Source organism: Echeneis naucrates, chromosome 20, assembly GCF_900963305.1.
Source record: "Echeneis naucrates chromosome 20, fEcheNa1.1, whole genome shotgun sequence".
Lineage (NCBI taxonomy): Eukaryota > Metazoa > Chordata > Actinopteri > Carangiformes > Echeneidae > Echeneis > Echeneis naucrates.
Window position 1 is genome coordinate 962,772 of NC_042530.1, and position 15,257 is coordinate 978,028.

Here is a 15,257-nt window from a genome sequence, read left to right on the forward strand (position 1 = left end):
CACAAAATGGCTTCCGCGGAGCCAGAGAGCTGCTGTGGTTTGTTACCCGTTTGATTCAGAGTCCGCTGTCCTGGAGGGGTGGGGAGCGGGGGGGTCAGTCCCTCAACAATAACATGGCAGTGAACCGCTGCCGCCCGCTCTCTTGAACCCGGAATCGAACCCGCCGCTTCATGTCCGACGGAGCCAGAGCTGCCTGGTCGAAGAGGGGTTGTGGGGATTCGCACCGCCGAGGTGAGACGGCTGGATTCGGCAGCTAAGCTAACGCCTCCCCCCCTCCGTCACCGGGGATGGTGACAGCTGGACCGGCCGGGGGTAGTTAGCTTCAGCTCCGGTCCGCTGCTTTTATCCTCCCGGGGTGGCACGGCTGCTGACAGCCCCGGCAGCTTCAGCCTTTGTTTTTGGGGCGGTAATGATAGCATGGGGAAGAGGGGTGGGGGTCCGGGGGAGCTCACCTCCACCTGCCGTGGATGGGGGGCAGCTCCTCCCATTAACCCGTCAGAGCTCCGGCTCCTCGGTCCTGAGCCGTCACACTGATGTGGTGAAACAAAACACAAACACACAAACTAATGAGATTGGAATCACTCACCTCACAGAACGGTGGATGAAGTTAGCTGCAGGCTAACAGGTGAGCTGCTGGACTCACCTGTTGGGTTTTCTGGCTCAGGTTCGGATCAGTGACAACTTCACAGAAAGTGACAGTGAATTAAAGGCTGCAGTCACTGACATTTCTTTGTTTAGGAACAAGTATTTTCAGTAATAATCAAATACAGTGTTCTCTAACAGACTGACACTTGATTTTCTGTGTTTCATTATATTCACAATTTAACTTGATCTTTGTGTGCGGCTGAGATGAAGCAGTTAGTGAGTTAGTATATTGATGATCTGAGGTTTTGTCCTTGAAGTAGTTAGAAATCACTGTGACATACAGGAGTTTAAGATGAAGATGAAGAGCTGAATAACTTTGAAATGGTTATATTTTGTGTTAGAGATTTGTGGCCCGACAGAGAAATAATGATCAGAGTCTTGGATGGTTGGGAAAGTGCCTGGTTGGTGCTCTGTTGCTCTCTGCTCGTCTCATGGCCCTTTTTCTTGTCTCCTCTGTCAGAACCAGGGAAACATAAACACAGGAAATGCGAGCGGCCCCTTAGCGCTCAGCCGTCAAAGCCTGTGATTGTTCGCCCAGGCTCCAAAAGGTAGGAATTTCCCCCTGAAGCATTGCATGGTCGACCTGAACTTCAGCACACCTTCATCGTCCCTCTGAATCCTCGTCCAGCAACTCTTTCTCTCAGTTAACCTGATTTAAATCTTGTGGCTTTTTGGAGATTCAAGGTTCACACTGCTGAAAAACCTATCAGCTTACAATGCTGAGCATCAAAACAGTCTGAATACAGCACACACATTACACCCCAGTGAGAGCAGTTATGACTGTGAAGAAGTTTAGAAAAGTCCTATAATATAAATGAAAAGCGACTTTTAATAATATATTGGAGTTGTAAAGTTTTTTGTGTGTGTCTTGTTACACTATAATACCTTTTATTTCCATTTGGGCTTGAATTTGACTGACTTCTCTTTCTGCTCTGATATCAAACATTATTTATCCTACATTCATGTCCCATTTCATTTATGTCCATATTCAGCCAGAAGCAGTTTGTGTTTGAATTAAAGGATTGTTCCACTTCATTACAACTTGAACCGGAACCCTATCAGTTATTGTAATGCTCAACCTGATTGTTTATCTCAGCAATAAAAAGAAATAATGATAAAAACGCGAGCAGTCAGACAATCAGAGGAGAGATCAGGTTGTTGCTGTAAAACTTTTCTTTTAGAGGTAAAACTGAGACATTTTGGAGAAGGATTTTACTGTTTGCTCTGTTTTTGTAACCAAGTATATAAACTTTCAGATTGTGTGACTGCTCGTCTCTTTGACCTCCACATGATTAAAGCTGCAACAATAAATTGATTTCTCAATTAAAACAAGAGTCATCGATAATAGTTTTTAAAATCAGTTGACTGTTTTGGTCCTTTTTGCCAAAGAGAATTTCAGGTTGAGACTTCAGGCTCTGGAAAGTTTTAATGAACATCAGTTATGAGCTATTAAATTACATATTTATGAATAATAAAAATAATAAAAGCTGCATCCCTCCTTTGGATGTTGGAGCTACAGATAGAAATGATCAGGTTGTAATGTATTGGAAAACCTTCTCAACATGAATGTCATATCTAAATATTGATTTTCTTTTGAACAGATGTTTGGGAAGTGAAAAGTTGCTTGTTCTTTTATGTTTACATGCACAATATGGACAAAATTATGTGGGCATGAAAAGATTTACTGTCCTTTATGTATACACTGATGTCCACATACTTTTGGCCAAGATCAAAGATATTTAACAGACGTCCTCGTTTGGCTTTTACATTTTTTTTATTGCAGACGTTCATGCTTTAATGTGGCGGTTGTATTGCCTTTGTCGTCCAGGTGATTGACGCTCAGAAAAGGGACTTTGTTAGCATCTACTGGACACAAGGGGCACTGTCCTCTGATTGGCTCGGACAACCCCCTCTGACATGCCCGTGGCCAATCAGAGGTGAGTGTGCTGTTTGTGCGTGTGTGCGTTTGTGTGTGTGTGTGTGTGTTTACTTTTGCATATTTGATGAATGACTGAGATTGTGAAGGTGTACAGATGGTGTGTGTTTGTATTTCTTGTCTTTCATTTGGATAAAACCAAGAATACATTTTGAGTGTTTGTTGATGTTGTCCCCTGTTTTTTCTCTCTGTGATTTGTGTGAGTATCTAGTTGTGTATTTTCATGCTGAACAGAATGGATGAATGACACTTTGGATGCATGTTTCTTTTCTTTATTTTCCACTAACCCGACTGTGTTGCGGTGGAGTGGGGTATCCCCCAGTGTGTCAGCAAAGAGTCACATGCAGCACGTTTTGTGCTGAAAGAGTTACGGCTTGTTAGGATGCAGCAGCTGAAATGCTGAGCTTTTAATGCTGCATGTCCTACTGAATGCCCTTCCAGTCCCTGACTTAATGTTTCCAGCTGCTCTCACACAGACATAATCTTTTCATGAGAGAAACTCAAAATTTTGAGAAACTACTAATTCTAGTTTGTCTGCACTAGCCAGCTGTAGCCAAGTTCAGCATTTTGACCTTAAAGATCAGTTTAAAAGCTTCACCTGCCCCCCCCCTTCATGCCTTCAGGTGTGTTATGTCGGGGGCGGATGTGGAGGTGTACCTGTCCCAGGTACACGATGGGAGTGTGTCGTCGGGCTTCCGGGCGCTGTATGAAGAGCGCCTGCTGCTGGATGTCACGCTGTTGATAGAGGAGCACCACTTCCAGGTACACAGATAAAGCATCCATATTACTTTAGAGGTCCACGTGGTCTAGAAGTGGATATCAGTCTGTCTGAACTAAAGATCTTGCAACAAACAAACTGAGGTTTTCGGGCAAAAAGACAACTTGAAAATTTGAGGCTTCGGGGAGCAGCATCGATGTTCTGTCCTAAAGTGTGTCCCGTCTTTCTGCAGGCCCACAAGGCGCTTCTGGCCACACAGAGCGACTACTTCCGGGTCATGTTCACGGCAGACATGAGGGAGAGAGATCAAGATAAGATCCACATGAAGGGGCTGACGGCTGCTGGGTTCGGCCACATCCTCCGCTTCATGTACTACGGCTCGCTGGAGCTCAGCATGCCCACCGTCCAAGAGATCCTGCAGGTAGCGGCCCAGAGTGGCGGTTGCTTAATTTTGTCCTCGTGTCCCGTGCCTTGTCATGACGTCCTCTGATGCTCACTACCTCTGTTTCCCGGCAGGCGGCCATGTACGTCCAGCTTACCGAGGCGGTGGAGTTCTGTTGCTCCTTCTTGCTGGCCAAGATCTGCCTGGAGAACTGTGCCGAGGTCATGCGCCTCCTGGAGGACTTCAGCGTGGGCGTGGAGGGCGTCCAGGAGCAGCTCGACAACTTCCTACTTGACAACTTTGTGCCCCTCATGAGCCGACCTGACTTCCTGTCCTACCTCAGCCTGGAGAGATTGCAGGTGTGTCTCATGTCCACAGAAAGAAAGTTTCTGTTCCCAATCTACAAATACAGACGTGTTTTTATTGGTTGGCAAAGTGACATAAGCAGAAAATAAATGTCTTCATACATTTTGCGTACAGACGTTTGACCTCTCCAACTCTCTTTGTCTGTGATGTAGGCGTACCTGAACAGTGATGCTTTGAGTCGTTTCCCAGAAATCGAGCTATATGAAGCTGTTCAAGCGTGGCTGCGACACGACAGGCGGCGCTGGCGGCACACGGACACCATCGTCCAGTCCATCCGCTTCTGCCTCATGACGCCTGCTAACATCTTTGAGAAGGTGAGCTCTGGTCCGGGGCTTCGAGGGCTTCATTGTACGTCTGAGTTCCTGCTGTGAGCTGTCCTCTGTCCTCAGGTGAAGACGTCAGAGTTTTACCGTTACTCCAGGCAGCTGAGGCAGGAAGTGGACCAGGCCCTCAGCTACTTCCACGATGTCAACCAGCAACCTCTGGTGGAGACGCGTTCCAACCGTATCCGCTCCGTCCGGCCGCAGACCGCCGTCTTCCGGGGAATGATCGGTCACAGTATGGTCAACAGCAAGATCCTGCTGCTGCAGCGCCCGAAGGTGTCCGCCTCTTTTCCTGCCTGGGAGGGAACAGAGCTCAGAGCTTACAGCTGCTCTGTCGCTGACTATGACCTCTGACCTCCCTCTTTGAAGAGCATGCACAGATAAGACAATATGGCTGCAATGATCCATTATCATTGTTATTATTTTGATTAAGGCAGTGGACTGAACTTGGATCCAGTTTCACTGTTGATCAATCAGACTCTCTCTGCAGCTCAGCCCTGATCCCTCAGGTTCTGGGCTGATGTCAAGTCAGTGTTTGTGTCCGGTGTTGTCGTCCTTCAGGTGTGGTGGGAGCTGGAGGGGCCCCAGGTGCCGCTACGACCGGACTGCCTGGCTATTGTCAACAACTTTGCCTTCCTGCTGGGTGGAGAAGAGCTAGGGCCTGACGGGGAGTTTCACGCCTCCTCCAAAGTCTACCGCTACGACCCTCGCCAAAACTCCTGGCTCCGAATGGCGGACATGTCGGTGCCAAGGTGAGAGCAGCACAAAGCCCCCACCCTTTAAATAAGGTATTCATTTTCAGACATGCACTCATAGTGTTTGTTGTTTGCAGGTCAGAGTTTGCTGTGGGTGTCATCGGCAAGTTTATTTACGCCGTGGCGGGAAGGACGCGAGACGAGACCTTCTACTCCACAGAGCGCTATGACATCACAGAGGACCGCTGGGAGTTTGTGGACCCGTACCCCGTGAACAAGTACGGTCACGAGGGAACAGTTCTGAACGGTAAACTGTACATCACCGGAGGTATCACGTCCTCCTCCACCTCTAAACAGGTGTGTGTGTTTGATCCCGGGCGGGAAGCGGGCGGCGGGGGAGGAGGAGGGGGAAGCTCGGGTGGCTCGGACGCACACAGGACACGCGCTGGCCGAGGCCCCCTGCTGCCAGGCACTCACGCCAGCTGCTGGGAGAACAAATCCAAAATGAACTACGCCCGTTGCTTCCATAAGATGATCTCTCACAACGGGAAGCTGTACGTTTTCGGGGGCGTGTGCGTGATCCTGCGGGCTTCCTTCGAATCGCAGGGCTGCCCGTCCACGGAGGTGTATGACCCAGAGACTGACGAGTGGACCATCCTTGCCTCCATGCCCATCGGGCGCAGCGGCCACGGGGTGGCAGTGTTGGACAGGCAGATAATGGTCCTGGGGGGCCTCTGTTACAACGGCCACTACAGTGACTCCATCCTCACCTTTGACCCCGACGAAAACAAGTGGAAGGAGGACGAGTATCCCAGGATGCCTTGCAAACTGGACGGTCTGCAGGTGTGCAGCCTGCATTTTCCAGAGTATGTGCTAGAGCACGTGAGACGCTGCAGCTGAGGTCTGCTCCATGACGAGCCTCCTTTTATAGAAACGGGAATGCACTGTTCACAGACTGAAGTCTCCTGCCGGGGGGGTGGGGGGGTCAGGTGTTTACAGGTGGGAGATTCTAATGCAGGCTTTTAAACTAGAGACCAGCACTTACCTGAGGTAAGGAAAAGATGGCTGGGGCTGTAGAGCCGCTCTTCTCACTGATGGCAGTGGAAGGGCGGCGCAGCGAGACGCCACACGTCAACAACGTCAGCGTGAACGTTTTCAGAATTAGCTTTCTCAGAAAAACAAGGAAAAATAATTTTGGGGAGAAAAAAGGTTTCATTCTGCCGGTTTACGTTTGGACTGTGGTCAGTTTCCTGTTCTACTACTCACCTACTGTATTTAGACTTTTACTGCAGAAATGCACTGGAAGCGTCAGATTCATTCACTCTCAAAGGGAGCCAGCTTTTACTTTACAGACCTGCATTTTCATCGTCCTGTGTATCTTTAATCCACTAACTCTTGTTGAGAAATAGGTTAGTGAAAGCCAAGACTATTTCAACCAATCAGTAAATACCCTATAATAATATTTATGGCAGCAAGTACCAGCATACGATGAGGTAAAAACCAGATGTAACACGATAGTGCAGTGTAGTTGATCTTGTAGCCTGACTATAGATTGAACATGACGAAGCTTCAGGCTCCTCCCAGCTGTGATCTATTGCGTTACAAATTGATAAATTCAGGTTTTCGCTTCCAGTGCGTTCCGGCTTTTTCCTCCTACTTCTGCTCTTTACTCCCAGATAATCCACTCTACCGTGCTCATGTCCATATAAAGTCGCCGTGTCTGTCTGTGCCCCCCCCCCCTCACACACACACCCCTTCCTCTGTCTCACACTTTTAAGAGAGCTGAGAAAAGAAAAACCTCACAACTTCCTGACACATTTGGCGGCGGTGATGATGTTGCGTGCTGAGGAGCCGGCAGCGCTTCACTTATTCTCGTCGACATTCCCTGCACTTTATTTCTTCTGGTTTCGTCGACCAGCAGCTGGAGTATTTCGACACGCCTGTAATTCTGCAGACGTGAAGCAGCGTCTGAAACAAACCTCCTGGCTGACGGGTCGAGTGGACAGGAAGCGTTGCCCTCCCTTAAAATGTGCAGTTGCATTAAGGAAATGTGTTCATGTTTGTAAACTGATTCATTTTCTTCTACACAGTCACAGACCAAACAGCTCCTCACTGAACCAACTGAAACTCCTAAAATTGATAATAATCTGAATGATTTCGCAAATGTGAGTCCTGCAATTTAAGATATAATTTGTTCATTTATCTGGAGATCAGTTTTCAATCTAAATGATTTTTTTATCATCAGACTGAAACCCACAAATGCTCATTTATAGTCAAATGTGACAAAGACAAAGATTTCCTCAAATTTCCTCAAATTTCAGAGTGTCAAACTGGAGAATATGTGATATTTATTTAGTTTTACTTGAAAGAACTCATTAATTAATCATCTGGTGGTTTCAGCTCTGTCTCAGTATTATCAGTCAGGTGGTATTGGAGGAGCCAGAACAGTTTAAGTACACATTTGAACAAAGATCAGAGCTGTTTTGTGTCAGACAAAAAGAGGAAATGATTAAACATGAGACAAAATATTGTCTTCAAAAACCAAAGTGGTTCTTTTGTGAGGCAGGAAGAAGGTGATGTGTCAGCTGCAGCAGAGGATGATACTGAACACAAGCCTCCACAGGACTGAGGATTTTACTGAAGTGTAGAAGTTTCTGTGCAATAAAAAAAATCAGGAAATCTTCCTTTTCCCCGTGGAGAACTGCACACACCTCGCAGACCTGCTCACATGGCTCGTACGGGTCCAGAACAAATGACTGCTGTGGTGTTTGTCCACCAGCCCTTCATCTGTGTTCGTTTCAGACGCTGAGATTCCGTCAGTCGAACCTGCAGCCCAGCAGCTCCATCTTTCACACCGTTTCCTTCCTGTTTACATTTCCTTTTTTTTGTCCATGAGCCAACTGTGAAAAGGGCTAGAGCACACTCTGATGCTGATGCAGTTCTGTCTGTCAGCTGTTAATTTAACTTATTTATTCTGAGGTGTTGCTTTTCACCAAGCTATGCAGTAACAGTAGTAGGATTATTTATTATGAGAAGAATTTCAATGTGACTCGTGTTGTTTTCAATCTGTACCTCGTCTTCTCTCCTGGTTTCACCTTCGGATGTCTGTCCCTCTCCACCTCAGCAGCTCTGCATGTGACAAGTGACCAGATTGGAGGCAATATGTGTAATATGCTATATAAGGAGAATATTGGTGTCATGGAAGACAGTCCAGTTATTCCCCCTTCTGGAAACCTTTCTTTCCACTGGATGCAAATCATCATTCACCGTTTCATTTCTTAAACAAATCATTGGTGGCAGACTTCTTTCATTTGAAGTACTTTAATTCATGCATCAGCCATGACAAAGCCTGACACACAGACTAAAAGGAAAATTAGTACATTTTGGTTTCCTCCTGTGTTTCTAAGATTTGAAGACTTTTTTTCTGGTCACTTTTCTTTTTCACTCCTCTGCAGCAGGAGAGTGATGCGCTGAACACTCACATTCACACTTTGAGTTTTTTTTCCTCCCTTTAAATCCACGTCCGACTTATAACACGACTGCAGCTAATACCATGAACATCACTTCAACATCTGTCACTCTGCAGGCCTCTCGCTCCTCTTCCTCTTCCTCCTCCTCTTCTTCATGTCGCTGTTTAAAGAAGAAACGTGTACCTGATGAAGTACGACTGTCCTGAGTTGAGGCACATTCAGTCATAGCGCAGCATCCTTTAGTCCACCAGTCTTCGGTCTATCAGTAGGAAAACAGAATAGAGGATTTAAAAAAGAAAAAAAACATACTTGCTACAACGACTGTATCTGAAAAAGAAAGTAAAATCAGATTAACATATCTTATAATCTGAGTAGAAACTCTTTGGAAACGATTTGTAACTTCTTTCCAGAAATAAATGTTCATATTGGTCAACTTTCAGCTGGTTTTCCGTCTGTCTGTTTCTGATTCTTTCTGACTTCATTTGTCTTAACTATTGTCTTAACTATTGTACTCCTTCCCCAGATGAGTTTCATCAGTTTCCAAAAGATATTTGTGAATAAATACATATTTTACATTTTATTTTACAGTCACATTTTATATTTAAAGCAATTGTTTAGACACTTTTATGTAACGCTGTAACTCATGGCTGAATTGATGAGTAATATGAACAAACTTTTAACAGGTTAAATTATTAACAGGTGTTCATAACACCTCATGAATTGATCTTTTATCGCTTACAGCAGTTTTATGAAACCTTCCAGAATAAACTAACTAAAATATCAGATCAAAGATGAATCCTGACTCATTATTATATTTTTCATCGCTCTTTAACCATTTTGGCCCGTTTTTTGGAGGGGATTTGACTGATGATGATGATGATGATATTTCCCAGCTTCCTTGAACCGAACAGAGCTCGGCTCACACTGATGACGTTAGAGGATGCGACAGAAGGGCGAGTTCGGAGGGAGACGGACTGAAGACCAAAGTGTCCGGACCGAAATGTCTCCTGTGAAACTGGTAACGACTGGGCTGTATTTTCCTCCTTTTATCGTCTCAGGTTAAATTCACGTCCAACTCTTTTGCAGTAATTCCTACAAAGCTTCAGTTCGCATGTTGCTAGCTGCTGTCGCCAAACCGGCATCACCTTCTTTTAAGCTAACGGGACGTTAAATGTGTTTTATTTCCTCTCTTCAGCTGTGAATTACACTTTAGTTAAATCTTAATCCATTACATCTTTTAGCTCATGTGGTTCTTGTATCTCCTTGTGACCGTTATTCGCCACCAGGTGTCGCTGTTCGCTGCCGCTCCGGTGCTGCCTGCGGCCTTTGAGGGGAAGAAGAAGAGCTCACATCCGGTCCTCAGTCTCCACGAGGTGCGTTCAGGAACCACGCGGCAGATAACCGTGTTTACACATCTTTGGTCACACACACAGACACAACAACACACTGAAGGAGTCAGATTCCTTCAGATCTTCTTTAAATATGGACTCAAAGAATATTAAACTCATAAATCCTACAGGCCTCCCTCATGTAAAGAATAAAGTTGCATCACATCGACAAGTTATTTGATTCTGCTTCACAAATTATAATCTTCTGTAAAATACTGTAATATCACATTCGAATGCTTATTATTTTATCATCACATTTTATTAATCTGTTGTTTAGCACCTTTAAAAATGATATGTAACGACAATTAAAAAGACATCACATCCAGCTTTAAAGGTACATTTGCATTCTGCCATTTATTTATTCCTTCATAGAGATTTTTTAAAGAAACAACGCAACCAAACATTCACACATATGTCCACCTTGTTGTTTGTTTCAGCTGCCGTCTTTATACACGACCCCTGAGGCGGCGCCACGGTGCGAGGAGCCAGAGACCCGCCCGCTGGAGCAGAGCGTGGCATCACTGAGGAAATGGGCAGAGCCGTACACGACCCAGTGTCAGGTGTCTCAGCGGCTGATGCTCTGCTGTCTCCCTTCAAAGAGGGAAACAAAGAGCTCTGATTGTTCTGTGCTGAAAAGTCCTCTTATTGTCTTAAACATCTCAGAAAAGCAGAAAATTGACACACATGAGAAACTAAACTGGAAATTTTGTTGAGAAAAAATAGACAAGTGGACTGATTTTTTTTTTTTTTTTTCCCCCCCAGCAACTGTGCTTAAAAGCACAGCTGAAACTTTTATTTTCTGATGACTGTTGAAGTCAAATGTTGTGTAATCAAATGAACTTCAGCTTGACTCTGTTGTTTGTTTGTTTTTTTTAGCTAACTGGCCAGGCTGTGCTTCAGAAAGCTGAGGTCAGTGATTGTCCGCACTGTTATGGAAAGAATGATTTACTCTGGCATGGCTGGTTGTTTGATAAGCTCTTCAGCCGACAGCTGCTGCTAAGTGACCGGCACAAAAATACACCCAACCCCCCGAGGTGAAGCTGTTAGGAAAGTTTAGGTGCTTCCTTTACTTTTTCCTCTGCAGCTTTATCTGCTCTTCAGTGACACGTCACTTCATTTGTAGAAAGTCATGAAGGTGACTGTAGTTTCACATCAACAACAGTTTAAATTAGTCAAAATGTTCCAGAAAGATTACAATATTGTCTTTCAGCTGTGATGAATTTTTACGACCTTATTCATTTGTTTCATTTTTTATTCATTTAATGTGTTTAAAAATGACAAAATGAAAATCTTAGTCGTGATGAGATTCCACATCATGTTTTGCCCAAAGGTTGCCTGAAAATATGCACAAATTTAACAGTATTAATATAGATGGAATTCTAAAAATACAATAAAATGTAAATATGTAAACCACAACATGAATACAAATAAGGGTAAACGGGCCAAAGGTAAAGAATAAGCGGGAAGTATAAATAGATCAGTATATTTATTTAAGATGATTAGGGAGGTTTACAGGAGTATAAACTAACAGTACAGTTACTATTATTTTACTTCCTGTTTTTTGTCTGCTTCTGTCTATGTCGGTACCTGCTGATAACCTTTGACCCCAGCAAGTGTTCAAGACTATGGAGCCGACAATCAACACGTCAATAGCAACAGTCACAGGTGAGAAAACTCACGCGTCCCTCCATTTACAGGACAATAGACCAAAAAGCAGGGCTGTATACTGTGTGATTGGCAGATCGTACCACCCAGTGAGCATACAGTCCGGAGCAGGTCAGCTGTTTCTGGAGGCTTATTGTGTCCGTCAGAGATACAGTTGCAGCTTACATCATTCACTTGTGTTTCTTGGAGCAGAGATAGGAAGCTGTTCTCACATCCATGACGACATGAGCAGGATGATGTCTTTGTAATGTCCTTTCCTGAGTCCTCTGCTGCTTGTCTCTGTCCCCGCTCCCTGACTGTTTTATTGGGTGTTTCAGACGTGTACCAGTTCCTCAGCGACCCCCCTCCTGATCTTTACCCCAGTGTGGCTGTCGTGGGTTTCTCTGGCTTCCTGGGACTTTATTTGGCCAAAGGTAACGTGTGCACATTCTGCTGCTCCCCTCTCCGTGACACATAAGAGGAATCAGGTCAGAGGTGACAGACAGGTTGATAACAGGTGGTCATGTGACCACACAGAGCCGCAACCAGACTCAGGAAATAAAGTAAAAATCTTGGTTTGTTCACTTTCAGCCAGTTTTCTGTAAGAATGTGTTTGTTTTTGTGACTTCAGTGTGTTTTCTCTGTAGCAGAAGAGATTTAATTTAATATTTCCATTTTATCTCTCAGTATGCCACAGAGATGCCACATTTCTTGTTGATCAGAGAACAGTTCTGGAAACATAATCAAAACTTTACAACCATCTCCCTGTTAAATAACATTTCCTCCCCCTCAGGCTCCAGAGTGAAGCGGCTGGTGTTTCCACTCGGACTCATGGCTCTGAGCGCCTCCATGTTTTACCCCCAGCAGGCTGCGTCCTTATTAAAGGTGTGTGTCATTAGTAGTATTTATACAGCACATGACAACAGAAGTACACAAAGCTCTGTTGGGGCGTCATGTCTGAAATAAATCCTAATCTGATGTTGAGGAATACGTTTTGACGCAGTTATAGACCTGAAGGAAGAACGTAACTTTCCAAAAATCAACACAAACACATGGATGAATCACATCGACGAACACGTCGTGTCCTCCTCCACAAAGATGAGTCTGAATAAACTGAATCAGGTCAGACGTCAGCAGCGAATTTAACGTTGTCTCAGTTCAGGTCAAACTGTGAAGTTTCTCTTAATTCAAATCTTTGTTGCGCTTTTCACAAACTCGATCATGAAGTATAAACGTGAAATCTACAGCTGCTGCTGCTTTTATCTGGTTGCCGTCTTATTTATGTTTTACTTTGGTATGAACTTCCTGCCGAAGACAGGACACAGCAAATCAGTTAGCATCAACATCTGAGGCTGAAACCTGCAGATTATAAACACATTTACAGTCTGGAACAAAGACAGTTTTATCTCTGGATACAGTTTCCTCCTTCATGACTTTGATGTTCACCTGTTTCTGCTATTGAAGGATAAAATTTGTGGATCATTGAGTGTAGCTTTAGTCTGGCTCAGTAAAGCAGCAACCTGAGCTTCAACCTCAGCACTCACAGTTGGTGCTGATTTCACTGGAAACATTCATTTGACCGTGACGGTGAACCTTCATGTTTCTCTGCTGAAACAGATTCAGGAAGCAGCTGTGAAAGCAGGAGCAGCTTCACCACTTAACCACTTCACCACTGAACCCGACGTCACCACACGAGCGTTTTTATTTCGCTCTTTTGACAGGAAACCTCTGAGGAAAATCACACCCAGGCCTTATAAACGGTCGGTCTCCACCTCCAACAAACAGCACCAGTCTGTGTCTCATGTCTCATGCAGTCGTTGGTGTTGTATCGGCGTTTGATCAGCCGGTTTCCTCTGAGGAAAGGCTGGTCCTTTCCTGCCGGAAGTCCTGGCTGTGAATTTAGCTTCTAATCTTCACTGATGTCGGGATCATTTTACGAACTGTTTCCACACAGACGCGTCTGGACTCACGCAGGGAGAAAAAGATGAGACGCTCAGGATGTAAATGAAGGAACAAAAGATAAAAACAGAATCTCATGACTCGGAGAAATCAGCAAAATGTATATCTGTGAAAAAGGCAAAATAAACGTTTTCTGTGAAGTTCTTTTCGTAAAGCTCCGATCGATATGAACTTTTAACATTGATTTGAAATAAATCTGTCTCTTATTGTGTAACTTTATTATGAGTGCAGGGTCAAAGAGTCACCTCCTCCTGCTGTGGTTAATATTTAGTTTAATGTGGTTTTCCAACATCATCAGTGAGAAGAACTGAAGCTCGTCTGCTCCTGTCTGAGCCTTAGCAGGCTTCCTTTCTCATCAATGTTCCGAGCAGAGAAATATAACATCAGCACATTTCTGACTCTGCGTTGTGTGTCTTTGTGCGTCTCCTCCAGGTGAGTCGAGACTCGGCGTCCTCCTGGGCTCAGCAGGGACGAGTGTCTCTGGAGACTCTGTGGAAAGATCTGCCGTTTGGGAAAAAGAAGGTGAGTCGTCCTGCAGCAGCAGTCCAATTTTCTTTTGATTTCATGTTAATGTTTTTTATTTATTCTGCAGTCGGAGAAGAAAGAGCGAACACAGAGCGACGACTCGACCAGTTGAAACAACTCAACACAGACTCGTCCATCCTGAGAGCTTCACATTCACAACTTTACTTTGTGTACGTTACACACAACAGACTCGCATGTTGACACATCGAGAAGCTGCCGATTGTTTCACAGAATCAAACTGAGTGTGCTGAATGTTTCAAAGGTGATTCTACTTCTTGTCTTTTCCCATCAGCCCACATTCCTCTTATCCAGATAACCTCATGAATCTGCTTCTTGGAAACATCTTCAGCACTTCTTCCTCCTCAATCTTTCCCTGATTCTGTTTCATCCACCACAAACTAACGTCTGCAAACAGAAACAAACTCACACTTGTAGTGTTTATTGTATCAGTTGTTAGAACGTTCTGGTTCTTAACTGGAAAACACCAACAAGAGAATTAGAGCTAATGTAAATGAATAAATTAAGTGAAAAAAATAAATATAAATAAATAAGGTTGTTTTATTTTACTTGTGGTGATTCTGTCTTATTTGACAGACTTTTGACCTGAACGCACAGAAAGGCCTGACTGAACATTCTACTTCAAAAAGACAAAAACAGAAGTGACACTTCCTGTCGAAAACCTTTGGAGGCAGCCTAAAATGAATGTTTGTAAATGTGCTTATCTGATCTCTGAACTGCAGGTATTCTCAAATGTTAGCTGCTCAGCATTTATCCAGATGCTGTTTAATAATTCAACATAGACAAGGACCAAAGGCTGAAGCTATACAGCTGATAAAACAGTTCCTGTGTGGAAGTTGAAGTTGGTTCAGGTCAGCTCATTCAGTCCTGGAATAATCTTAGCTCCTGATAACAGGAAGCAAACACTTCAGTGTTTCATCATCACCCCCGAGGGACACAAACTGATGCACCTCAGTCAGCAACAGAGGAAACTGATTTAACTGCCAGGAGACAGAAAAGCAGCTTTTTCAGCTGACAATGAAAGATTTTCTGCTGCAGCTCAGATTATTTCTCACAAAGATCCATCTGGTCTGTAAAAACAAACTCTGTCCAAAATGTATTTATCAACACATGACAGTAAAAGCAGAAACTGAAGTGCTCATCAGCAGTCAGGACAAGACAAGACTTTTGTCTTGTCAGGGAAATTCA

At 44.4% G+C, this 15,257-nt stretch overlaps 2 protein-coding genes across 6 annotated transcripts; both read left to right on the plus strand.

The window, feature by feature from the left end:
* The first annotated feature begins 32 nt into the window (after positions 1-32).
* Positions 33-9,254, plus strand: klhl15 (kelch-like family member 15). Of its 3 annotated transcripts, none has more exons than XM_029529621.1 (10): positions 179-231; positions 1,106-1,193; positions 2,474-2,582; positions 3,205-3,343; positions 3,532-3,720; positions 3,816-4,040; positions 4,200-4,361; positions 4,437-4,646; positions 4,932-5,122; positions 5,203-9,254. In XM_029529621.1, the coding sequence occupies exons 3-10, from the start codon at positions 2,563-2,565 to the stop codon at positions 5,963-5,965; spliced, it is 1,899 nt and encodes a 632-aa protein (XP_029385481.1). In that variant the 5' UTR covers positions 179-231; positions 1,106-1,193; positions 2,474-2,562; the 3' UTR covers positions 5,966-9,254. The 3 variants fall into 3 exon arrangements, with proteins under 3 accessions (XP_029385480.1, XP_029385481.1, XP_029385482.1); XM_029529622.1 differs by having other exon boundaries at positions 207-231; positions 2,429-2,582; XM_029529620.1 differs by lacking the exon at positions 2,474-2,582 and having other exon boundaries at positions 33-231.
* A 218-nt stretch (positions 9,255-9,472) lies between these two features.
* LOC115060724 (MICOS complex subunit MIC26) lies at positions 9,473-14,617 on the plus strand. 3 transcript variants are annotated; one of them, XR_003842278.1, is made up of 10 exons: positions 9,473-9,553; positions 9,822-9,908; positions 10,361-10,483; positions 10,800-10,832; positions 11,534-11,588; positions 11,906-12,001; positions 12,361-12,452; positions 13,959-14,048; positions 14,119-14,221; positions 14,344-14,617. XR_003842278.1 is itself a non-coding variant. In XM_029528775.1 (9 exons), exons 1-9 carry the CDS (start codon positions 9,476-9,478, stop codon positions 14,161-14,163), a joined length of 699 nt encoding a protein of 232 aa, XP_029384635.1. In that variant the 5' UTR covers positions 9,473-9,475; the 3' UTR covers positions 14,164-14,617. The 3 variants fall into 3 exon arrangements, 2 of the variants coding, with proteins under 2 accessions (XP_029384635.1, XP_029384634.1); XM_029528775.1 differs by having other exon boundaries at positions 14,119-14,617; XM_029528774.1 differs by lacking the exons at positions 13,959-14,048; positions 14,119-14,221; positions 14,344-14,617 and adding an exon at positions 13,185-13,594.
* The last annotated feature ends 640 nt before the right edge of the window (positions 14,618-15,257 follow it).